At 40.4% G+C, this 27,154-nt stretch overlaps 1 protein-coding gene across 3 annotated transcripts; it reads left to right on the top strand.

Moving 5' to 3' along the window:
- Nucleotides 1–80: 80 nt before the first annotated feature.
- Nucleotides 81–26,880, top strand: tnk2a (tyrosine kinase, non-receptor, 2a). Of its 3 annotated transcripts, none has more exons than XM_042399732.1 (21): nt 81–252; nt 2,193–2,296; nt 9,906–10,068; nt 10,224–10,294; nt 10,914–11,123; nt 12,206–12,355; nt 12,443–12,538; nt 13,822–14,003; nt 14,180–14,306; nt 14,477–14,623; nt 15,553–15,647; nt 16,145–16,339; nt 17,789–17,880; nt 18,091–18,135; nt 18,232–18,467; nt 20,947–21,150; nt 21,232–21,872; nt 23,411–23,546; nt 24,479–24,574; nt 24,982–25,109; nt 26,557–26,880. In XM_042399732.1, exons 3-21 carry the CDS (start codon nt 9,906–9,908, stop codon nt 26,561–26,563), a joined length of 3,021 nt encoding a protein of 1,006 aa, XP_042255666.1. In that variant the 5' UTR covers nt 81–252; nt 2,193–2,296; the 3' UTR covers nt 26,564–26,880. The 3 variants fall into 3 exon arrangements, with proteins under 3 accessions (XP_042255666.1, XP_042255665.1, XP_042255664.1); XM_042399731.1 differs by having other exon boundaries at nt 81–248; XM_042399730.1 differs by lacking the exons at nt 81–252; nt 2,193–2,296 and adding an exon at nt 7,498–7,657.
- The last annotated feature ends 274 nt before the right edge of the window (nt 26,881–27,154 follow it).

The following is a 27,154-nucleotide window of genomic DNA, read 5'->3' on the forward strand; positions in this document are numbered from 1 at the left end:
CTCCAAACAGGAAGTGCCATTATTTTGATAGTTCCAGCTCAGCAGCGGAGCGCTCTGGTTGCGCGTGAGGTTACGCACAATGACGCAGGCGCACTTGGGAGAGTCCCGGAATTATTGGAATAGAGGGAGATAACCATGGAGATAACGGTTCCGCTGAATTTCACTGATTCCCGTTAAACTGCTCGGCTTCACGGTGAAGGACTGACCGGAGGAAGGGACTGTTTTCCCCCCGGAGCTCGTCTTCACAGGTCGGTATGCTTGTGTTTGTTTTTTCTGGAGCGTCTGTAGCTCGTTCTCCTAAAGATGTGCGACATGTTGCACCAAAAACCAAATAAATGAATAACTTAAACCAAATATTTGATCAAGTTTCAACTGTTTTAACTGAAGATGTAATAGTGAGATGTTTTCCAGCGTGACAGACAGGACGTGACTGAGGCAGGCTAATCAGCTTTACACACTGACACTGACTGTGTGTGTGTGTGTGTGTGATCAATTAAAACCTATTCTGCTCTATTCATTACAATAATGGCTTCATATCCTTCCTCCCTACATCCCAGTCTTTCTCTCTGTGCTGAGTGTTTTTCCCCTCTTTTTTTTCATGGACAGATTCAAGTTCAATTAACTTATTTCAAATAAACACATAACAATAATTTAGCTATAAGATAAGAATTCATCTCCCAAACATGATAACATACAATCTTACAATCATTCATACATTAAAAAAAGAGAATAAAAACACTCAATATGACCAATAAAACCTCTACAGCTCATAAATCCAGTAAAATAATGTTGCGCTAGTATTGCACAACATATCAGAATATTGCATGTTTAACATTAGACCAATGGATGATCAGACAAATGAGTTTTTATAACAGTTCAATCTGCATTTTTGTAGTTTTAAACAGTGTCAAATAGTCACAGTGTAGTCAGTTGTCAGTATCAGCATGGTAAATATCCCAGCAGATACATACATGTGTTTGTCTTTATTTAATTAATTAAATATGATGATTATTTCAATGTGGACTTGAGTTGTAGACTTGAAACTTGAGTCAGACTGAAGTCACAAAAAGATTTTGACCAGACACCAAAAATAAAGTCTGTAAAATGTTTTTATTTATTTGAATGTCTCTGTTTTAATCAATGCTGAATCCAATGGAGCCCTGAAAGATAATATTTCTGTGTCTTGTGTGCACAAAATAATAAACTGTGCAAATAAATCATCATCGTCTGCACACAAGATTGTAAAATATCATCTTTCAGGACTCCGGCGGCTCTGTAGGATCCCTGTTTTGTTTTTGTTGGTCTAAAAGTAGTCAAATTTAAATATACTGGTTCCAAAATGACCTCACTGGCCTGATTGAGATCATTAATTATAATAAACTAATGATCTTTGGGTTTCTGACTGTTGGTCAGACAAAATAAGACATTTAGGCTAAAGATATCACCTTTGACTCTGGGAAAATTTAACAGGCATTTTTCACTATTTTCTGACATTATATAGACAAAATGATAATCGATAATGAAAGTAATCGCTTGTTGTATATTTGTAATATTTCTCATGCAGTTTAACAGTGTTGACTGACATGAAAACACATAATGCAAAGGATAAAACTTGACTCTTCTGAGACTTGACACACTGGAGACTTCACTTCAAGATTTGATCTGACTCTAAATTCTCAAGTTTTGACCTGTTAAAATCTACATCAAACGACACACACCTGCATGTTTTTACTAGACGTAAGCATTGAGGGGAACTTGGTCTCAGCTAAAACACTATCAACACAGCTTCAAATGAAAATATGTAAATACTTTGTTATTCTTAAGATCACTGACTTGACTTAACTTGCTCTCGAGAACTTGAAACTTGATTTGAGACTTTCTTTTATTTGACTTGGACTCCTCTACGTCTCTACAACAACGGCTCTGTCTCAGCATCGCCGTGGTGACGGTGTGGGCACAGCCTGGGCTCGCTGTGTGCTTCTGTTACTGTACTTCTCAGTTATTCTCAGTCTGTCAAAGCTGTGTCTCTATTTCGGGACAGATTTTTATTTTTTTTTGGTTTCTTTAAAATTTTGTTGAACAAGATTGAATTAGGGGCATCATTTCTATCATTTCTGTATTTCTTTTGTGCGTTCCAGGTAGTCAATACCTTCTCTTTCTCTCTCTCTCTCTCTCTCCGTGTGTGTATGTAGATGTGGGGTTCGTCCATCCATGGCCCTCCCCAGGTGACCTCCAGTGACCCCAGTCACTCCTGACTGCAGCCGTAATCCCTGATCCACCAGAAGACTTGTGCAGGGTGAGACCAGTCAACATATTAGATCAGACCAGACCATCAACCAATCACAACTGTGATAAATGAGTATTTAGTCTGTACGACCGGCAAATATCTATATATGAACAGATAGAGGATAATACCACTGATAATGCCAAATGAGGTATTATCAGTTCCTCTTTGCAGTGTATCCATGGATGTACAGACTATTATCACTGGTTTATATTGATACTGAGGAAAAGGTGAAAACGTGATGATTTTCAGGCAGGAGTTAAAGGGAAAGTCTTTTTTTCTGTATGATGTCTAAGCAGAATTATGTTTATTCATGATACAAATGAGAGATGATGATATCCTCGGGATGTGTAAGTCGCGCTGAATCTAAAAATATGTGTATCATGTTGGTGTGTTTAGATTTAACTGAGGTGTGACTCCCACCCCCCCTCTCCCTCACCCCCGTCAACTCCCTTACATCCTCACAGTGTGAAAATCTCTGCTGCAGAGAAAACTGGCCGCCTGCCTCTACTGGACCGATCCAAACATACTGTACACGCACTCTGTTTTCTCACTTACTCAGTAAATGATGTATCCATACCATCATCACCATCATCATCACAACAAAACAAAGCAGAAATCCAGAGGTTTCTACATGTTGTCAGTTTTCCAGCAGTGAAATGAGGAAACATCTTCGTAAGGACAGGAAGCTCAAAAAAAGAGTGGATGTGTCACAACACTGGCACTTAAAGGATCGTTACACAATTTTTCAAGTGTGTCTTAATCAACAGTCAGTCATCCATATGAACAGTGAAAGAGATTTTCCAGGTTGTAATCATTCCTCCTGTTCATACTGGCTGTTAAATCCACAGTGTCTGAAGCTTATATGAGTCTTCATCAGTCTGAGTTAGTCACATCAAGTGGATATCTGACACATTTACAGTCTTTCCCTCTTTGTGTTTCCTCAGACAGTGTTTCTCTGTTGAGCTGCTGTGGAAGTATAGTAACAAAAAGAGGGACTGTGGCTCTAAAAACACTGTAACGTTGAAAGATATCTACTTGATTTGACTCATTTGGACGCTGAATCCTCAAATTAGCATCAGATACATTTTTAAATACATTTTTGCACATAAGGAGGCTGCCCAACTCACAGTGATCACCCACACGTCAAGACGTGTGATTGGTTCGCTCACACTACCTAAAAGCATCTTTCATCAGACAGACTTAACCCTTTACGTGCTTGTCCCTGCAACAGCCATACCGGCATTTTCCTCTAGATGTTACTAGGTCTTGAGGTGGGAAATTGGCGGTACAGATTTCCCTGAATATCCATCCCTGCTCCCATTCACACATGACCCCGTGCAGGAAATGTTCCTGAACATTTCAGGCATCGACTGCATGTGTGAAAGGGGCTTATTTTAGCAAATTCTGCAGCCTTGCATCTGCAGAGGTATTGCATATCAAGAGTAAAATATGCTCAACCTTCAAAGAGGACATACTGGAATATCTTTGCATGATTAAAAGTTCAAAAAACACCTTATTTATCTTATACTGGCCCCATCATGAAAGATATTTTAACAAATTTCCCTTTTACCACTCTCTTGTCACACATATTTGAATGTCAGCCGCTGTTGAATGTTCCCTCTCGTGTTACTCTCTGCTTTTACATTCTGATTCAACCCTAAATGCACCAAATTATAGGAATGCGGTTCTCAAAACTGCTGTTTCATGGCTGTCTGTAATTAGTCAGCGGTTCAAGCCTTCAGCGGTTCAAGTGGACAGTAAATCCAGAAACCAGCAGATCCTACATGCAGACTGAATCCACATCTGACAGTAAATCATCAGCGTAGGCGTTTACAGCTTTGACTGAATCTCAGGTGTCTGATGTGAAGATGAGGGGAAAGTAAAGCATCCCTGTGTGCACCACTTCAATTTCAGTCTCCATGCCAGTGAATGTAAGCTAAATATAGCTTCCCTATATTTAGAGCATCGCCCTCGATTAAACACGTGCACACGGAGAGATGAAAGCTCTGATTTTGTGCTCATTTAGGCCACCGATGCACACACACACACACATATAGACATTTATGAAATATACACACACGACCATCGCCACTGCAGTGTATGCACCAGTTAGCCTCTCTTTACTGTTAGATGTCATTAATGGTAACAGCTCAGCCTCCCACTCTTCCTTTATTTCTCAATCTACAGTATTTCTGTCACCCTGCTTTTCTAAATGTCAAATACATTTTAGTCTTTAACAAAAGCTCAGTGCAAACAGTTGGAAAGCTTTCACCAAACATACTGACCGAGGCTAAATTAACGCTGTAATGTCACTCAGATCCACTGTGTACTTGCTCATGTTATCATAGTTAATCTATCCTTAAAGGGCATCACCTGTCAAAGCCCAGCAATGATGTTGATGTGATTTCGGCAGCCGACAACAACCTGTGTCAATAAACTGGAGGTGAAATATCCATAAACTATTATCTAGGATTCATTTTTACAAGATTTAGATAAAGAGAAGTTGAGATGTGGTGAAGAGCCTGCACATAAATATCCCTGATATCCAGTTCATTCAGTCAAGGCCACATCTGTAGCGGTCCTGCAGCTACTAGAACAATCAGCATCCAGAAGTGGTCCTGAATACTGAGACCTATTTTTCTAGCCACACCCTACTGACCTAAAGAATCTTTGACAAGCCACCAACCAAACTCTCTACATTTTCTTTAGTATTAAAAAAAAATCACAAATTAAATGTTTTTTGTAAAGTACCTTTTATTTTAATTCTTGTTCATTTTCTTTAAAGGTACACTATGCAGGATTTTCCTAAACATCAGTGTATAGACTCAGACAAGAATAATCCCTCTCAGTCATCATTTATAACCCACTAGAGGCGTGTGACGGTGTATTTATCTGCAGAGACTCTGCCCTCTGCCTGTATTTTCATATTTTCTTATTATTTTTCTGTGTTCTGGACGTTTCTGGGCGTCAACCTTTGGGCAGTGGGTGTGTAGCCCCCAGCCAATAACAGCGTGAAGGGTGTGAGGTCAGGATTTATAGCGAAGCAACCAGGTTACATCATTGTCTCCGTCTCTCTTCTCTGCTCCTCTCTGCTCTGCTCTCTGTCTCTGTGTCATGAATGTATAAAGAGCTGCAGGTCTGTGTCTGTTTGACCGAGGGTGGGGCTGAGCTACACACACACACACACACACACACACACACACAGAGCAGAGACGCTACAGCAGACAGAATGAAGTTGCATTCACACAAAATTGGGCGATGCGGCACCTTCCTGCAGGGTTGTGTGGAGGTGTGTGTGTGTTAATTTGTGCTTTAGAACGAAACAATCAGAAAATAAGGTTTTATTGATCTGATTCACGGCTTTGTTCTCCCTACCGCTGCTCCCTCTAGTCATTCACTCTCTAGCTCGCTCAACCAGCTGCTCTCTCTCTTTCTGTCTCTCTCTCTTTGGCCAACTTTGAATGTCGTGTTTACACACAGAAACCAACAAATCCTGCTTAGTATGCCTTTTTTTGGGGGGGGGGGTCTAATGTAAGAAGCTATTGAGTTGCTTATGGGAAATGTAGGATCCAGTGTTTTTGGAGTTTGACTCATACGAAGGACTAAAAGTCGGAGTTCTTGGCCTCTACTGCTTCAATTTTCTGTTTTTAATCTGTCTCCTCTGAATGCTAAATTGCATTAGTGCCCCTTTAATAGCTACTTCTAGGCTATAAGTCTTAATATTATATCATAAAAGTAGCAGTAATCTGATAAATTGCCTACCCAATACAATACAATAATAATAATTCATTTGTAGAGTTTTGATACAAGGCCATTAATACGACTCTCATACAACTTGTAAAGCCATAAAGTAGCAACAAGCTGTTTGTAAAACAAGGCTTCAAATGCATCATACAATTATGATAATTACATAAGCTAATTAAAACATTTAACTGCCTCCACTCATAACATAATTAGATACAAAAAAACAGCACTTTATGCTCCTTGAATCCCATTTTCCTTTGAAACACATCCAGTCATTAGTTTACTCTCAGCAGTCACAGTACAAGCCACCTAAAAGTGCCAAAAATGCACTTTATGAATCACTTGAACACCCTTATCACTGAAAAACCTTATTAATGGTGATTATGATTGTTATGTTGATTAACTGATTAATGATTTACTCCATAAAATACAAAGAAATATACACTTAATACACTGAAAAACCTAAAAATATTCAACTGTCAATATAAAACAGATTAAAACAGCATTTGAGACACTGAGATCAGAGAATATTTTGCATATTTGCTTGTTATATAACTTAAATAATTAATGTGGGGTTGTGACTAATGGTTATTTAAATCTGTCGGTTATTTTTTCTTTTATCTGATTAATCATTTGTTTTATAGAAAGTCAGAAAAGCATTAAAACACTCTCTGTATTAGTGAAGGAAAGCATCTCTTCATATCAGTTCAAAGCAGCATTGATGTGACATGATTTGTATTTTATCACTTCATTTCTTCCCTCCTTTAGAAACGTTCTGCTTGTTTAGGTTCATGTCAAGCTTCGCTACCATCTGCATCTATCAAATACATGCCGGGAAACTCTCTCCCTGTCGTTCCTCTTTGGCCTGACCATCCATCCATTTACCCATCCATCTGTCCGCCTGTTTGTATCTACATATCCTTCCCTTCTCTCTCCTCCAAGATCTCTCTCCCCCTCTCTCTCCCTCCCTTTCATCCTCTCGACAGAGCTGCTGAATTATTTAACATCAGACAGTGGGCTCAGCTGCTGAGCCAGAAGGAGATGCAGAAAGAGATACACTAGCTGGAGAGAGAGAGAGAGAGAGAGAGGAAAGAAAGGAAGGTGGGAAAGATGGAGAGAGTATGGAGGTGTCCGACACCGCAGGAAGTCGTGAGTCAGCAGGGAGAGAGAGAGAACCGGTGGGAGGGAAGAGTTTATAGATAGATTTAGGTGATATGACTGGATGGCGCGAGCCGGGAGAGCGGCGTCAAATGCCTCCCGGTGCGTTCCGTGAACGTGTGTGTGTGTGCATGCGCGTTATCGATCGAGAGGAGAAGGTCATGGAGCCGAGAGGAGATTAGCAAACTAGAGTCGCAGCCAGAGGAGAGCAGCAGCGGCGGCGGCGGTGGCGGAGCTAACGCCTCCTCTGAATAGCAGCTAGACAGAGAAGAGAAGAAAAAAAAAAGGGGGGGAGGGGGGGAGAGCCAAAAAAAGAGAGACGAAGCGAAGGACAAGAGGAGCTGTTACAGTATGGGGGAGAGCTATATGTACCAGAGACTCCCCTACACCAGAGGAGAGGAAGAGGGGGAGGATGAGGATGAAGAGGAGAGAGACGGGAGGATGAGAGAAAGTGTCCGGGGACAAATGGTAAAGTCTGAAGTTGTGGGTGGCTGCGGTATGTGTGTGTGTGTGTGTGTGTGTGTGTGTGTGTGTGTGTGTGTGTGTGTTTGTGTGGAGATGTGTCTGAGGGTTCACATGAATATATTTTTTGTCAGATTTTGAGTGGGTGTTGGTGTATGATGATGATGATGATGATGATGATGCAAGTCTTATTTGCATGTTCCAGTGTGTTGATGTGGTCTTACAGTATGATTAGAGCTGCAACTGATGATTATTCTCATCACAGATTCATTTTAGGATTATTTTCTCGATTAGTTTGGTCTTTAAAATGTCAGAAAATGGTGAAAAATGTCGATGAAGCCCGAAGATGCAACCTTAAATGTCTTGTTTTGGCCCCAACAAACAGACCACAACCTAAAGATATTCTGTTTAGTGTCATATGAGACTTAATAAACTAGAAAATATTCACATTTAAGAAGCTGGAACCAGAGAATCAGTCAGCTTGTTCTTAAGAAATGACTCAAAGTCATTATTTGATGATCAAAATTGTTGGCGATTAATCTTCTGTCGAGCGACTAATCGATTAAAGGACTAATTGCTGCAGTTCTAGTCATGATTAATTACATTATCTATTGGTCTAGTTCTTTTTTTTTTTTTTTTGCTTTTTGAAGTGCTTTTGACATTTATTCATTGTATAAAATGTGAAAAGATAGTTAAAAAATAGAAAAAAACAAATAATAATGGTCATCACAACTTAGCAAAATCCAAGATGACGTCTTCAAATTGTTTCCTAAAGGTTTTATATTTATAGGCATGACTGCTTGATTCATGACTTAAAGGATTCACTAATGGTCTAAACTGTTGTTTCATTTTCACCACTAGAGTCATTCTTTATTTATGAGAATCTGATGTTGTTACAAAAAAAGAAAATCCCCAAAAGTGAGAACAAGGCTGCTTTAATGAGCTCTATTAAGGTGAATGAAACGCCAATTAAAACATCATGTGAGTCTTCATAATATTGCATATTTCTTGCATATATTAACGCCTGCTGGCAGAACACAGCTGACTTGACGTCATGTTGAGATATATCCGGCTTCGAGTTTTATTCCATAAAATGTTTTAATGCTTTGAAACATCAGCTGTAAATGTCAGATTCTGGTGTCAACCCCTCAAAACCAAACGAGGACCTCGAAGCTCAAAGCATCTTGGAACATGTAGGAAATCACTACCTGAGGTCCAAGCAGAGAACGCAAAGAAGGGAAAGTGGTTGCAGTGAAAAGGTACATTTATAGTGTTTCATCACAAAATAAGTCTTAGAAACAGGATAGAAGAGTCTGAGGTTACTTTCAACTAATACTATTAAATATATTTATCTTTATAGAGGACTAGTGTGGTGATTAATTTACAGGAAATTGCGGTTGAATGAACATGAAATGCAGACGAGGTTTGACTTCAGATCTGTCTTCAATTTCAAATTTGAAAGCTGCAAAAATAGCAAGTTTTTACTGGGCAGATGCTGCAGAAGTTGCACTGTCATCCAACATATATATATATATATATATATATATCTAGCTGAGAGTCGCTCCCTTACACTCTTTTAGGGGACATAACATGCACACACATGTGTAATGTTGTGTTTTTTATACTGTTATGATGTCAGATGTCTGTGTTAAACATAGGAGTGTAAATCAGAGTCGGTTTAAGTTTGCTGCTCCTCTCCGTTAATGTTAGTCTCTGAGTGACGGCGTAAAAGTATTCACAATATACTTCACGTAAAAGGTGATTATTTAGTTATTCAATCAAAAAATGCTTCCAATCGCTGCCTTTTCTGAAGATGACCTGCCAGATAACTCTAGCCGTGTGCAGGCTGTGGACTGACCAGGTGCTGTGCTGCCTTCACAGTTCAGTTCCGCCTTTTTCGTTCCAGCAACATCACGTTATTAAGTAACATTTAGAAAATCGATTTTTGACATTTGTGAATCGATGCAGAATCGTCTACGTCTGCATTGCAATGCATCTAACGATCCCCCAAACCTAGTTAAACATAGTCAAAGGTCTTAAAGAGACATGAACTGTAAATCATGCAAAGATATTCCAGCAGAGCCCCAGAATATAAATATAGACCTGAAAATGTACATTATATGTCCCCTTAAATAATATATGTCAGGGTGAACATAGTACACACTTAACACACAGTTAGAAACTTAAGCCAGATTAGCCAGTTGTTCTCACATGTGAAACGTGTGTGTGTGTCTGTGTGTGTGTGTGTGTGCAGATGCAGTGTGAGGAGGGGACAGAGTGGCTGCTGGAGCTGCTGACAGATGTGCAGTTGCAGCAGTACTTCCTGCGGATCCGCGATGAGCTCAACGTCACCAGACTCTCCCACTTCGACTACGTCAAAAACGAAGACCTGGAGAAGATCGGCATGGGCCGGCCGGGTAGACTCCCACAAGCTTTTACTTCAACGCTGACACTGTTTTCAAGCATTACCTACTGCATCAAACCCTAACCTTTAAAATTCATCTTTACATTTAATATTTGTCCAAGAAGAAACTGAATTGTATGTGTGTTTTTTGTGATTGTGTCGGTGAAGGTCAGAGGAGGCTGTGGGAGGCAGTCAAGAGGAGAAGAGCTCTTTATAAACGCAAGTCGTGGATGAGCAAGGTGCAGCACCACTCCGTCACACTGCATACAAACATAAACACACATATATATATGTCCTCCCTCAGTTCTTTAACCAGAGCTGCATCATGTCTAAACTATCACATCGCTTGTATTGTCTCTGACTCCCTAACCTCGATATCTTACCACTGACTGAACGAAAGTTTGAATAACAAATGACATATCTACCATTTCAAAAGAGCTACATGTATTCAAATTTTAAACAAATTTCTCTGTAAGATCATTTCTAAGGCTGACGAAGTGGTCACACTTTTAAAGGGTGACTATGTATATTTAAAGAGCATTATAGAGGCAATAAATCTATATATTTTCGTTTAAATGGTCTTAAATAATCAAAATATTTTATTTTAGCTAAACAGCATAGCAGCTTGTTAAGCTCATATTTCAATAAATATCCCTGTAGTTGTATTTGAAAAGAAAATCTGCATTTTCATGACTCTAAATTAAACTAATAAATTAATAATTACACTCTTATTTAAAGTAACATACAGTGACAATGCAGGGTTTCAACATTTTAAAAGGACACAAACACCATAAACCTCTGCTTGTCGTCTGTGACTGAGAAGGAAACCCTGCTGTTTCTGATTCTGGGCCCCCGCAGGTGTTTCCGGTGAAACGGCCCGACGCCGCCGACCCCCAGCAGACCCTCCCTCAGGGGGCGTCGTCCGGCGCGGTGCCGGCCAACAGCGAGTCGGCGGCCTCGCTCACCTGCCTGATCAGAGAGACGGAGCTGCAGCTGTTCGAGCGGCTGGGAGACGGCACGTTCGGAGTGGTGCGGAGAGGAGAGTGGACCGGTCCCAACGGCAGAGTGGTGAGACGCAGAGGCGCACAAGTCAGGAAATAAACATAAACCAGAATATCTCTGTCGATAAGCGACACCACAGACTCAAAGTTAAAGAGTCTGATTTCATACGAGTCATGAACAAACAGTCTGCCTTTCCTCACAAGAATAGACTTGTTTGATTTAAAATTATAATGTCTTAATAAATATGCAATAAATATGATACTGAACAATCAGTCATATTTCGGTGCAGCAACAAACATTTCAGTATTTATTAGGAAAGCTGCCTCAGGGTCTTTCTGTCTAGTATCATGTTGTGTTGCAGCTGACAGTGTAACATCACCTACTGGAGGCTGTAATATTCTCTCCTCTAGTATCTCTGTAACTGTCACATGACCACCTCTCATATCATGGAGCACTTTGCTTTAGAAATACATTTCTAGCACCTAACGTCATGTCAAAGCATTCCCTCTTTATTCCTGTCACACCACAGTGCTGCTCTGACACGTCGTTGGCAGCTGGATTATTAATATTTTCTCCTATATTTGATATATTTTTGTCTCCTAATTCGTGTTTTTACTCTTTGGTAACATTTTTGTACATGAAACTCACCCAAAAACGGAGGGAAACATGTCGCCTTATATGACAGTTCTAGGGGCGTCGATTATCTTAATGATGAAATCTCATGAACGCACGCCTCCTCATGAACATTCATCAGGCTGAAAGGAGCAAAATACGACTAGTTCAGCCCGATTTGGAACATTTATATGAGCAAACCTCACAGAAAAAAGTAGGAAAGGTTCTTTCATGAGGCCCAATATCTAAGATACAACTCGGTTGTATTTTACTAAACTTTTAGAGATGATTGTCTATTTTTACATTGTTGTAATAAGTTGCTTGGTGCTGGTGCTGCAGTTAAAGTAAAAAAAAAGTTTGAATTATTTTAGAAAGAACTGCTCTTCTACACCACCTATTTTGATGAGCATCCTCTTGTCAACTGGCTCAAAGACTCTCAGCATCATTTGGGAATTCGTTCATGCTGTTATTAGCCGAATACGTTCACATATATACTAATATTTGCTGATATTCTCCGTCCCTCTCCGTCCATCTAGCTGTCGGTGGCAGTGAAGTGTCTGAAGGCCGGCGTGTTAGACTCAGACGGTCTGGACGATTTCATCCGAGAGGTGAACGCCATGCACTCCCTCAGCCACCAGAACCTCATCCGCCTGTACGGGATCGTCCTCACGCAGCCCATGAAGATGGTGAGACACGCTCGCATTCTCAAACACGTACACGCACCAACACACACACAGCCTGACTGTAATGCATGTGTGTGTTTATGTGTTTAGGTGACTGAGCTGGCTCCTCTGGGCTCCCTGTTGGATCGTCTGAGGAAGCGTCAGGGTCACATCCTCATCTCCTCGCTGTGTAACTACGCCGTGCAGGTCAGTTAACACCAAGAAGAGAAACAAAGAGGAAGTTGCAGTGATTACACACTCGTTCTTCTCTTTCATTTCATCACATCTTTGGTGCAGTGCCCAGAAATGTGTAATACTTTGTGGCCGGTGCTGCAATGTTTTCTTCCTCATTCTGTTTCAGTTGAAGTTTCTGTATTTGGAAACGATGTCTTTAGTTCTGTGTAACACATCACTCTCTGTAAAAGTCATCACAATTTACAGCCAGTGAAAGAGAGACAAAGCTGACATTACTTATATGAAAATGTTGCCCATCATGACTCCTCTAGAAGAACATAAACGTCTCCATTTAAAACGTCATGTAGTCATTAAGAAGGTTGTTGAAGATTCAAACTCAAGCATCAGAGCCGAAGTCGTGACATCTCGTCCAGACCTGCATCTGTTCCACCAGCTGCTGTTACTAAAAGTCTCTCATTCAGCTTTTCTTTATCAAGCATGTTCCTGCGGTTTACTTTTGTTATTCTGAGACAAACTGGCTCCACTGCAGCATTTGCTTTTAGTAGTTGAAACCTTTTAGATAGTAAAGTAAAACAATGATTCATTATTGATGTCCCACAAGAAATCTGCTGAGGCTGCTTTCTGTTTCTCCGATCGCAGAGCAACAAACCCTTTTATTTTTTAAAAAGAAATTATATACTAATCTTTTTAATTTCATCTTGTTTTGTAAAGAACTTTGGGCTGCATCTTTGCATGAAAGGTGCTATACAAATAAAGTTATTATTACTTTTTTGCATACAAACAACTACAGCTCCCATATCTTTCAAATGATGTGCTGTAATCTGTTCTGTCTACACTGTTCTCTCCTCTCCGTCCTGCTGTTATTACAGACATGTCTGAACTCATTCGACTCTCTCACAGTCTCTGCGCATCAGTTGAGCCGTGATTTTTTAGCCGGCTGTCTAGGGCTTATGGGAAACGCAGTGCATCAAAGGCCGTGAAAAAATCATGATAGTAGATTGTTTTTTTTAAAAATTCACCGTCCTTGTCTAAACATGCTGAGCGAATAACACGACGTATTATTGAGAAAGGTTGTGTTGAAAGGCTGCATGTTTAGTTATTTATGTCACTTCAAATGTCAGCGGGGGCTTGAATGAGGTTTTTTTCTCCGCTGTACACTTCAAAAAACTGATCATATCTGTATCGTTACCCTGTATTCTACAGGCACTGATGATTGTGTGAGCTACACAATATGTCGTAAGTGTCTGTTTAACGTAAATGTGTGTGTGTGTGTGTGTGTGTGTGTGTGTGTGTAGGTGGCGTGCGGCATGGCCTACCTGGAGCAGAGGCGTTTCCTCCACAGGGATTTGGCCGCCCGCAACGTTCTGCTGTCCACTAATGAAACGGTGAAGATCGGAGACTTTGGCCTGATGAGGGCGTTACCCACACACACTGATCAATACATCATGGAGGAGGGCCACAAAATCCCCTTCCCATGGTGAGAGAAGAGAGTCCTGGTCTCACAAAACCACGTGTGGTTTTGTTGTCTGTCGGCTCTAAATCACCAAACACATTTCAATTTTTTTACGTAAAAATCTGACGTTGTTCTCCACAATTCTTTCTCTTTGACATTCTCTCTGTCTGTCATTTGTCTCTGTCCTCGTCTCTCTCCAGGTGCGCTCCAGAGTCCTTAAAGTCTCGTACTTTCTCTCATGCATCCGACACCTGGATGTTTGGGGTCACTCTGTGGGAGATGTTTACTCACGGACAGGAACCGTGGCTGGGCCTTAATGGGAGCCAGGTGCATGCATGATTTCACACACTTCTCCTTCTATAGGATTTAGTACTTAAAACTCATTTAAAACTAAAACATAAGCTATTTAGAAAACAGATGGAGTGCCTTGCAATTTTTAAAATTACTTAATAATCAACTTACATCATTTTACTATTTGTCCACGTGTCTGTTTGCAGATCCTCCACAAGGTGGACGTGGAGGCCGAGAGGCTTTGCAAACCAGACGACTGTCCTCAAGATATCTATAACGTCATGCTGCAGTGCTGGAGCCCCAAACCTGAGGACAGACCGACCTTCATCGCCCTCAGAGACTTCCTGCTCGAGGTAGCGTGCTAGTCAGTCAGAACTAAAGTAAATAAAATATGTCCCCAAGAGAGAAGTAAAGACCGTTTGCAATTACAGATCATTTAAACACAAATAAGGTTCATTGTTGACTTTGGAAGAACAAATTTGAGAGAAAAGAAGTTGTGGTGTTGCTGCAGGTTGACTACAGACATCTTTTTATGCAAGTTAGTGTGATCTGATAATCTGCTTTTGTTTAGAAATGTGTATACCAAGTTTAACTTAATACCTGGTTTGTACTCCATCTTACTTTGAGTCATAATTTCTTCAACCAGTTGCTTTACCAGAACAAACTGTGTTCAGTTCAGTTCATTCAGTTTATTGGACCACAAAATGAAATTCTTTTTGCAAAACCCTGAAAACATAAACACAATAAAAACACAAAACCAGTAAGACAATAAAAGACATTAATAGTGTCAGTGCTATTCACACAATTCAGACAATAAGGGTGCATACATCTGGGATTATTGCACATGGAACAAATGAAAACCTGTTGCACCTGTTGTTTTTGGAAACCTGTATCTCTGACCAGGTTCTTGGTTTTGAATTTGGAGATTTTAAAAGAGGCAATCAGTGCATCATTTTCCCAACACATGAAAAGGGAATATTAATGTTCCTTTTTCATGTGTTAGGAGAAATTGTCAGCATCAGTCTGGTAAATTTGACCAAATAGATTTAATAACAAAAAAACCAAAAACCCCAAATGAATTAAATAGAGGATTAAATGTGTCCTAAAGTAATTTGCTACAAACTGGTGCAACGGGCAAATAAAGGACAATAGTGGAAAGGAATAAATCACAATTACACAAAATGACATGAGGTGATCTTCCATTTGTCTCTGTGATGCTGCTGATGAGTAATTATTCTGGTACTATAAGTGTGTGTGTGTGTGTGTGTGTGTGTTCTTGCAGACCATGCCTACAGACATGAGAGCCCTGCAGGACTTTGAAGAGGAAGACAAGCTCCAGATTAAAATGAATGATGTCATCACCATCATAGAGGGAAGGTGAGTGTTTGACAGCCGACGCATGCGGGCACCTTGAAGAATGTCACAATCCTCCGACTTCGTCATTTCAGCCTCATTCTTGTACACGAAGGAGTATTTTAATAAAATTACTGTTTTTGCTTGTGTGTGTGTGTTTGTGTGTGTGTGTGTGTGTGTGTGTGTGTGTGTGTGTGTGTGTGTGTGTGTCGGTGCAGAATGAAGGTCATTCCTACAAGACAACAAATGCATCTTTTGTTGACACTGGATTCCTTGCATTGTTGACAATAACTGTAATTACTGTCTTGTTACCGGCTCATTATAGTAATATCGTGGCTCCTGTGTGTGTTTGTCTGCAAAATGTGTATGGTGAACTCCACAAGTTAACGAGATAATGCTTATTTACCGTCATTGTTTTTAAGTGTAGTCATGTGGAGGAACAATCAAAGTCTCATTTTACTGGTGGAATAGAGTTGGACAAATGTCTGTGTGTGTGTGTGTTTCCATATGTGTGTTTTCAGGGCAGAGCACTACTGGTGGCGAGGCCAGAACAGGGGAACGCTACGTGTCGGCCAGTTTCCCCGACACGTGGTGACGTCGGTGGCCGGCCTGTCAGCCCACGACATCAGCCGGCCGCTCAAACACTCGTTCATTCACACCGGACACGGAGACACGGATCCTCACAGGAGCTGGGGACATGCAGATCGCATAGACAGGTGAACAGTACAGAGTGATTAAAGTCATCACTGAAGTTTTATTCAAAGAATGTTAGATAGCTTCATACGTAATACAATTTTTTTAAAGATTTTTTTTTGTGATTTCCAAATTAACAAGAAAAACATGCATAAGAACACAAACTAATAACCAAACAAGCAGAATATTCCAGTTTTTTGTAAGAAAATGCTGATTTTATAGCGTTTAGTGGTGATCATTTTAAAATGCAGACCTCACACTTCACCCCATACTGAACAGTTCAGTGTTTAACCTAAAAAATAAAATGAAATAACTCTGGAAGCCACTCACACTGAACCTACATTATCACAATAAAGGATATTACTACTGTCTGTGAGTTCAGCTGGTGCCAATAAACAGCAGAATAGTGTAAATGAACTACAAATAGACACAGACTATTAGCTTGGGTTGCCCTTAAAGAAGTCAAAGCAACAAACACCTGTTAATCTAGATAATTATAATACTATAAATCTAGATTTTCCTTTGAAAACTAATGTAAAAATGATTCTTATAATGCAAATTAAATCTGGTGTTCTTTAGCTTGAACCATATGTTCGTAGCGCTGCTTGTACTGTAACTCTCCACTGGAGTGCAGCAGTGCACCACATGTGGTTCCTCAACAGATGTTGTACTTGTTAAACGTTAAGACAAGACTTTTAAATCCAGAGCAGCTTGTAGCGGCTGCAGGAATAGAAACGGCCCTAATTGGAAAGATACGTTTTCACCCAGTTTTACACACAATGGCTTCATGACCTACTTTTTTTTTTTTTTCATTAAATTAGAGAAAATAAAATTTCCTCGGAGAGGTTCCATGAACAAATGTTATAAAATATTGAACCCTTTCTTAGTTCATGTTAGAGAAAAAACATCCAGCTGCCTGCTGCTCCTTAAACTGTCTAAACTGTTCTTCATCTTCTGCTCTTAAAGTGTGATGTAAGAATCATCACCAGGTCACACTTAGATGCACTTGTCACCATCAGGCCTCATCGCCTACAACCTTAACCATGTCTTTATATCCATGTAGTGAGATTTATATATACAGTTACCTATATAACTTTCTTATTTGTCTCTTTTTTTTGCTTTTTTTTTATGTTTTTTTGTTCTTTTGTTTGGTTTTTTGGGGGGTTTTTTGTAGTCCAACTATAATGTCATGCCATTACTGTCATTATCTGTTGTTCTTTCTCCGTGTTTGTATAACCAATTAAAAAAAGTTTTAAAAAAAAGTTTTAAAAAAGCAGCCTCAATGACAGATCAACATCTTAACAAGCAGTGATTACAGTTGCAGAGGTAGGTCAGTAATTAACCTTTATTTTTAGGCTGTAGCAAAGATAAACAAGATGGATTTAGTTGTCACTTGGCTCAGCCTTCAGACAAGAATGTTCCTCATATAATTCTCTTAAATCTGATTTACCTCGTCTGCTCCCCCTCTATAGTCTATATTTGGGAAACCCTATGGACCCTCCTGACGTTCTTGGAATGGACCCTTGCGCGGCGAGACCGACAAAACTCCCCAACCGTGCCAAGAGTAAATTTATCCAAACACTGAAACACACACGCTCAACATATTTATGGACTTTTTTTGTTGTTTTTTTGTATTGTGAATGTCTTTTTTTCGACTTAACTTGCGTATAATGAGCTCATTCTCCTACTGAAGTCCTTCCAAGTCACACTGAATGAAAACAAAGTGAACGTCTAAAATGTGAAATATGACTGTGATATTATTACTCTTCATCAGAGCAACCTCCCCCTCGTCCTCCTCAGCCTGCCGTCCTGCTGAAGAGTAAGTTTCTCTCTCTCCTCTCTCTGTGCTGTCTGTATCCTACAACGTAACCTTTAAATAAATCATTTTCCTGACTCCTGGTTGTTTTGCGTCCAGAGCCGTTCTACGACTCGGTGATGGACGATTACGACGACGAGGACGACGCCAGCGCTTCGTCCGGGCTGAAGAGGCTCGGAGCGTCCTTGGGCCTGAAGCTCAGGCCGTGGGAGGGGTCCGGCGTGCGGTCGGCCAAAAGCGAGGTGTCGCTCATCGACTTCACCGACGACAGCTTCAGCTCGACCACGCCCTCCCCGCTCACGGAGACGCGGCAGCTGGATGAAGACACATTGAAGGTACGATACTCAAGATGTTTCTTATTGTCAACAAATCCCATGTGCAGAGCCAAACCAACAATGAAGCCTGATATACTCTGCTTTCATGTGGGAGATATAGCACTTGTAACACATGGTGCCCAAAGTTGAGGGGTTCAAACGTAATTGGACACTTGGCTACTACATGTGTCTTGGGCAGCTGTTGTGTTGTTTATGCACAAAAGAGCTTACACTTGGCTCAGAGTTTATTGAGAGCTGACAGTTGCCATTTAGATTGACGTGGAGTTGTCTGACAATATGAGGTGTAAAGAGGTGACCGAGCAAGTAAAGAAGATAATAATGAAGCTGGGGGAAAAAAAGGCAAAAATCTATCGGAGATGTCAAAGGTTTGTCAATATCAACAGTTGGGTACATTTGAAAAGAAGCAGAACAGCACAGCACAGGAAAACTAGAAAATGTCAATTGACCTGTTAGACTGAGGAGTCTTGCGGATGAGCTGAAAATCAATTGCACAGTAAACAAAAAGAAAAAAAAAAACCCTTTATGACTGCACAGCATGTTAAGAATGCACTCCAGGACGTAGGAAACATGTTTCCTTGTCAACCATCAAGAGGAGACTTCATGACCACAACCTCAGAGGATTCACCACATGATGCAAACCCCTGGTAAGCCTTAAAAACCTAAAGAAATATTATTTTATTTCACACTGAATGTGCTGAAGCCTGAAGAGCAAAATATATGTAACTGTCTAAATACTTACTGTCTTGACTGTATCTTATTCCTCTGTGTCTGTAGACCTCCATTATCTAAAACCTATTAAAAACATGTCAATGTCAGTCACCGTTGCAGTAGGTGACACGATCCTTTGCCCTGAAGACTTTGAGTATGTTAGCTCCAAAGACTAATAACAGCGATCACGTTTTCAGTCTCCGGAGAGTAGTTCCATGTAGGGCAGACAGATGTATTTAGTACTTAAGTTATTTACACTGTAGTACAAACTCAAGAGGTCGTGATATGTAGCGCAACAAGCTAGCAAAGCTCCATAAACTGCTCAGTGGCATCTGCCATACAAGGAACTACTCTCTAGAGACTGAAAACGTGATCGCTGTAGTAACGTGACTGTAATCTATGTGGTGAAGGAACATCCAATTTAACGGTTCTCAGACAACAACAGAAGTCTACTGCACAAAAGAATAAGATATATCAGGCTTTGGATATGAACACAATACTTAGAGTAGATCAGTTCAGATCAGTAGATCAAAGTTGGGCATCAACACCAGTTACAGACTTTTCACACCTTCTTCACAAGTCATCTGATGTTGATCAGACATGGAAGGATGATGCATTTAGCCAAGATGTTCTGGCAAAATGCATAAATACATGTTTTAATTAACAATTAAAGGTCATAGGGGCTACACCAGTAGTCTCTTTTTTTTTTTTATGACAGCCGTGTGCCAGCAGAATCTATTGAGGACGCGTTTCAATTCGTTTAGCCATTTATCTAGCTAAAGTTGATGGGAAGGATGGTTTTATTTTTTTCCCCGGCAACACGCACTAGTTCACATTTATCCTTACAAACTCCCCCAATGCTGCTGCCTAGCATCAAAGCGTTGAGGGAGGGGGTTTTCTTAGCTTTCCAAACATGTTTTTCCTGCTGGTCTGGGGATTTAAGCTAGTGACCTTTTGATTCCACCACCAACTCAAACACAAAGCAATCTAACAGAGTTTCAGAGCTCTTAAAGAAATGTCCAAAAGCTCAGAACACCCTCACACTGTCTGATCAAGCATTTTTTTTTCTAAATCAAATAAACTTCAGAAGGTGTCAAAATAAAATCTGTGCCGCTAATTAACAACAACGGTTCCACGTATCCTCCAAAGGCATCGGTCCAGCAGCCTTCGGCCTAGAAATGTCAAGAATCTTCCCCTTGGATGCACTCGAGGCGGGTGCAATGTGATGAATTGGCACTCATTGATTGATTATGTACACCTTCATGCTTTAATGGTTTACTTAGGAGTTTTCACAGTAATTCCACATCATATCCTCTGGCTCCCTTCTGTCATCTCAATCAAGCTGCAACTAAATGCTCTCGGGGTTTGGGTGGGGTCTCACAGTGTTGCTTTTACCTGTTTACAACATTATAAAAATGTGGTGCAGGCATAGTTTTTGTACGTTTCTAAGTCTTCACCTTTTTCATGATGTGCTTTATTAAGTGATGTTTGATGTAAAATGAGTGATCTTCTGCCTGAAAAGCCACTTTATCTTCCATATCTTCTCTTTTCTTCTTCTATTTATCGTGTATATGTTAAATAAGTAGCTTTAAAATGTATTGAGCATCATCTTCAGCACCACGGACAGCCGGCGTTAAGAAGCTCTTAAGTACTGCTTTGGGAATTGCGTGGAGGAAACACGCTTAACTTCTAAGATTATCGGGACACGAGGTCCAGTCTTTCCATGTGTCACTTATGTGCTTAAACTGTCCATCATCATCCTCCTCTTCAGGACACCCCCTCCATCCTTGACTGGCCCCTGCCACAGCCAGCTTATGACGAGGTCGCTACAGAGCTGGAGGACCAATCCGTGGACCAGGAGGTGCGGTCTATCAACAAGGGAGTGACTGAAGAGGCCTTAGCCACCCCTGGTGCTGCCATGGCGGGCAGGAGCGAGTCACAATCAGCTGACCTCTTCCAAGAGCTACAGAGAGAGGTAGAGAAAATAGTGAAAATGTCAGTCCAGGTTATTTTTTGTGTCAAACCGACACATATTTCTCTGTCTCTGTTGATGTAGGTGATGGTGAAGCTGCAGGTTCCCATGGCAACAGGTCGCTCCCTCCCCTCCTCCCCCCTTCCTATGCCTCTGGCGCCTATAGGCCCCCACAGACAGATATACCTGCCTCCTTCCTCCCCTTCCTCCACCTCCTCCTTCACCTGCTGCTTCGAGGAGCGGCCGGTGCTGCCACCTCGCAGCCCCGTCCCCCCGCTGCGTCCCTCCAAACACAACCCCTCCAACCGCACCTCCCACCCACAGGCGCGCTCTAGCTCCATCTCACTGGAACTGGAGGACACGCCTCCTCAGATCCCGCCCAGAGATCACGCCTTCTCCCAGCCCGGCTCCCGCTCCTCCTCACCCCTCCCTCTGGTACCGCCTATGTCCTCCTCACCTATAGCCCTGCCCCCTCCTCCCCTCTCCGTCTCCCCTCGCCGGGCGTCCGGCCTCCTGGGTCCCCTCCTGTCCTCCAACTCCTCCTCTTCCCTACCTAAAACCGCATCCCTTTCCTCACGGCTCGCAACTCCGGACTCCTCCTACTCATCCAGCTCCTTACTGGATCCTCTCGCCTTTCGTGAGGGGCGTGGACTTTCCTCACTGATTGACAGCTCCCAGAGTACTGCTCCCGCCCCGCTGCCAGAGCGACCGGCTTTTCTAGAGAGGTGGGTTGCTGATATCAAACACTGGATAAAGGCAGGAACATGATTGTCTTTACCAAACTGTGTGGATCTCCATCCTGCAGTTGTCGAGATTCGTCAACCTGATGGCGCTAGAAGGAAAGTCAGAGGATCAGTGACGTCATTAGAATTCATTGTCTGGGAATGAATGTCTGTTGAGATTTTGTGCCAATATGTCAAGCTATTTCACTGCTGGTGGCAATAGAGGAAAAGTCAAAAGATCACAAAAATCATTAAAATTTCAGGGACTTTGAATGCGCCAAATTTCATTCCAATCCATCCAATAGTTATCAAGATATTTGACTCAAAACCACAAATGTGAACCTCATGGTGGCGCTAGAGAAAAAGTCAGGGAGTCACCAAAGTCATTAGGATTCATCATCTGGGGACCATGAACGTCTCTATAAAAGTTTACTAGTTTGCAACCAAACAGTTGGCTTACTCAGCTAGTTGCTTGGGTATAGGCACCAATGCTGATATGTACAACAGATAATCCAGTGGGATATTTATGTGTTTCTATGTAAATGTACATTTTCTTGGAAAGGTTTTGTACTCTCTGAATCTCTACAGCGGATGTGGTGAGTGCAAAGTTAGCATAACCTATTAGTCAGAATGGCTACAATTAGGAGATCCAGGCTGAAAAATACTAGAATTTCCCTTTATGTTTTGTCTCTAAGTCGTAGTTATATATAGAGGGTGTGGGCTAATATACTGTAAGTCTGGAAGTATTTTTAACATGAAATAGGTGAGACAGTATTGTTCTGTTGGCAGTGATTTATCTTCCACTCAATTCCTGCATGTTATGCAATGAAACAGCTGTGCCTTTTCATTTTGACATTTCCTGAAATACTAGCAAACACTAAAAGATTTTTATCACAGTTTCAAAACAGAAGCTCAGACATCACTCAGTACAAAGTGCTGTTTGACTGACAGACTGAGCTGAGCTAGATCTGTTTCCCTATGAAGTGTTGGTTTAATCCAGCTCTATATATCTATATATATATATATATATATTTTGTGACAGTGTGACGTAATCTCGTCAAGATATTTTCTGTATATATTTGTCTCCTCTCTTCAGTCTGCAGAGGGGAATAAATAGCAGGTTTAGTGGAGTTCATGTGGATTCCAGCAGATCTTAATCTTCTTGGATTCACACATTAATGATTATCACAGCAGTTTATTAGACAAAAGACTAATAAAAGTAAATGGAATAATAAACCAATGGAAACAAAATTGAAACCATAAAAATGCAATAATGAGAGAAAAACAAATTACAGTTAATAATTTTTTAAATTTTAATTTTTGATGTAAAACACTGGACTCACGTTTCAACTTCTTTATGCTTTGATAAAAAAATTAGAATTAAACATTAGTATTAGAGTTTATAAGTCCTTAATCGTCTAGAGACTGCTCACTGTTACATTTTAATATATCCTTTTTTCACCAAAATAATAAAATATGAATAAATATATTAATGCTTGTGAAAGTGAGTTCAACTGTATTTCATGTTTATGTTTAATCAGATATGGAACAGCCAATATGGCGGCAGTCAAGCCCATGATGCAGCAGCCTGGCGGAGCCAAACCCAACTCCTCCTACAACAACAACAATGGGCGAACTGCGGTTCCCAGCATGCAACAGGAGCAGAGCATCACACAGGTGAGCAAGAGGAAAAGAAAATGCACTGCAGCACTTTTTCTTTTTTTGTTTAAATATCATCACTTTGTTTTTGTTTTTTTGTTGACAATGACACATAAACAATACAAACAGTAGCATAAATATCATCTAGCACAGCGTTGAACTCGTACCAAGAACCAAATACCTTTAAATGCTACAAGCAGACAAATCAGAGTCACTCGCCACACTCCACTTCTTAATAACATCTGAAAGCCTCTGATTGGCCTCATTAATTAAATTCACATCCTTGTATCATAAAGTCCTCTGATTGGCTGAACTTTATGCTGACAAAGTCGTAGATGTTGATCATATTCAGACTTTATCTCTTGTTCCTTCGCTGTCTGCATGGATGTTTATTTTTACATTAATCATTTTAAGAAAATCACTGACTTTATGACTAATTTTTTCACCTTGTGGGAGTGAGTGTGACTACATGTTGAACTTCCTCTCGTGTAATTTGAAATTGCAGATTTGATTCATTTTTAAGTGTCTGATTAAGTTTTAAATTAAAACTGTAAATGTGCTTGTTTTGTCATTAAATGGTTTATAGAGTTTGTTTCTTTGTACTAGAAAACAATTTGATTTAAACATCATTTTCTAAATTATTGCTTTTACATATCAGTCAAAAAAAATTAGATTTTTAGCTTTGACATATGTGTGCAGAAGATCAAAAGAAAGTCACCAAACTCAAGAAAGCTTGTATTGGTCGTCTTCAGTAGTCCATATTTAGAAATAATTTTACTTTTGAACTTGAATGAATGAATGCTGAGCACCGAGCAGTCCTACTTTATCATGGTTAAGTGATTCTTCGCCAGTTAAAAGAGTTATTTTACCCCGTACAGCAGTGGAAACCATCCACAGGTCCAGTTATGCGTAAACAATCCATTCATTTGAGTTCCTGACGTGATTGACAGGTCCAAGGAGCAGTACACGGTGTCACGCTGGAGGAGTGTCGGACCGCTCTGCAGAGCTACAAGTGGAGCATCCCTCAGGCCATAAACCATTTGAAGGTACATCTGCCTACATTTTTATTTCATTTATTAGTTTGTTTGTCCGGAGAAATGCTCTCTGATCAACTGAAACACTGTAAATAAGACAGAGTTAGTCTTGAAAGCTAACTGTCTCTGTGTTAAATGTTCATGCAGTTGGCAGCACAGTACGCTTCCAACAATAGCAAAGTAAAGATAAAGAAAGCAGGAGATGCTCTGAAATTCAAGTGTAGAATAGAGGGAGCAATAAAAAAAGGGGATAGGGACAAGAGGAACATAAAAAGAAGAAATTTCCCTCTGCTGTCTCTGTCCAGAAGTTAAAAATGCATCACAAATCAGTTACAACATTTACAGGAGAAAGAACAAATGTTCAGTTCACTCTCAACAACCTTCCTGCCTAAAATCCTCTTCTCACCTCTTGGTTGCAGGTGGAGCAGTTGTTCCGTCTGGGCCTGCGGTCCAGATCAGAGTGTGAAGAGCTTCTGCAGCGCTGCCAGTGGAACCTGGAACAGGCCAGCACACTCATGCTGGACACATACGGACCACACTGCAGCAGGTTAGTAAGACTCCAGTTATAGAAGAAAGAATGTAATTACATACTGAAAATGAGAAGAAACAACTACAGTACAGTACTAGTGGCTGTTTTCAGTCAGCGCTGTCTGCAACAGCTGTTTACATTTGTGCGTCGGACTGTGTTGTTTTTGTTTCAACGTGTTGCTGAGTTTGAGAAACATAATGATGCAGCGATAGTTAGAAAACACTCCCCGAGTCTCTCTGACAACACAACCACATATGGGATAACGATGTCACTCCATCTGCTCTTCTTCCCCCCGTCTGCCCGTCGCTCTGCTGCTTCTGCTGCTTCTGCTGCTGTTTCCACAAAAAAACAAGTGTCAGAGCCCACAAGCTGTCAGAACTACTCTGAGATGCTTTACACTGAAACTTTGATCTCAGCACTGGTTGTCAGATATTTTTATTATCATTGTTTTATTATCATCTGCTGATTATTTTCTTAATTAACAGTTTTGTCTATAAAATGTCAGAAAATAGTGAAAATGAAATATAATTTACTTTTAAATGTCTCATTTATTCAGATATTCAGTTAATATCATGTATGACAAAGTAAAGCAGTAGATCATCACATTAAAGAGGCTCAAACCAGCAAATGTTTTGGCACATTTGCTTAAAAAATTATTATTTGGTAATAAAAATAGTTGCAGATGAATTTTCTGTCGATCGACTGATAAATCAACTAATTGTTGCAGTTCTAAAACAGCGTCTAGGATGAATAAGACTTGAGCTGAAATATTTCACTCATTTTTCATTTTGTCAGTTCGAGTGTGGTGTCTCAGGTCAGTTTTGTTACTTCTCATATTCTCTTTATAAGTGCTTCCCTTGGGTCACATCATCTGTGGACATGGCAATATATCCACTGTACCTCCCTGCTGATTGATATATATACATATTTTTAATTTTGGTTTTACTTAAAACAGCCATAATCAATAATTATTTTATTTTTTGCATGTGAAAAGGCTTGCTTATAGTGATAAAGTTAGAAGTCCTCAACCAGATTTGAGTAAAAAAAATGTCTTCTGGCTTCTTTTGCTGAAAACAGCTGACTGCTGCATCTGCTGATAAGTTTTTTAATGAGAGCAGAATTTATTGGCAGAACACCAAAAACAAACGATAAAAAATCTCTGTAGAGTAAAAGCTATAAGAAAGAACTGGTATAAAGCTAATCCTCTTAGGAAAGAACAATGGTGAACTGGAAAGAGTGGATCATTTAGACGAATAACTGAACTGTTAAGTTATGCAATACCTGGGAATAAGAATGTGCACATGAAAACTGACTTTGTTGTATTTGTTCACTATTGTATTGTTTGTAGTTATATGTGTGTTGTGACCAAAGCCTCTGTGGGTTCATCACTATACAGCAACCCATTACACAGTCATTTGATCCATCAATGAGAAAACAAGTCATCATCTCTCCGTGTGTCTCTCAGGAAGTGATCTCAGAATGACACGCCGAGCGGCAATCAACTACTGACGAGCCACAGGTGTCGCACCGATCAACATACCGACGCCGAACCGCTCCGGATGACTCATCTCTCCGAGGAGCCGAGACACCGCGTTGCTTTTCTTGAACAGAGGAAACATCCGGCGGCAGTAGATGTGCCTCACACTTTATGTACTGTGAATACCTGCTTCTACCTGTGTCACACACACACACACATATGCATGCTCATTATCAACTAACAGAGCAGCTTGTTGAATGAGTCACACTATTTACTTGAATGATTGCTATTTATGTTTTTTATTTTACCTTTTAAAAAAAAAAAAAAAAAAGAGATAATTTATGTTTTTCTGCCGGTAGCTGCTGCAAACTCTTACTGTGAGTGTGAGTTACGTGTCTGCTTTGAATGCGTGCATGTTCAGGAAGTGTGTGTGTAAGCTTTATGTACAAACACTGTAAATCATGCCTTTCTGCTGTTAATGAAGCGATATAAAATCAGGGAAAATGTCAGCTAACGACGTGGTTGTACTCATATGTTTTTTGTGAAAATGTACAGATAAAGATGTTGTATCGTTTATAATGTTTAA

This window comes from Thunnus maccoyii, chromosome 21 (genome assembly GCF_910596095.1).
Source record: "Thunnus maccoyii chromosome 21, fThuMac1.1, whole genome shotgun sequence".
Lineage (NCBI taxonomy): Eukaryota > Metazoa > Chordata > Actinopteri > Scombriformes > Scombridae > Thunnus > Thunnus maccoyii.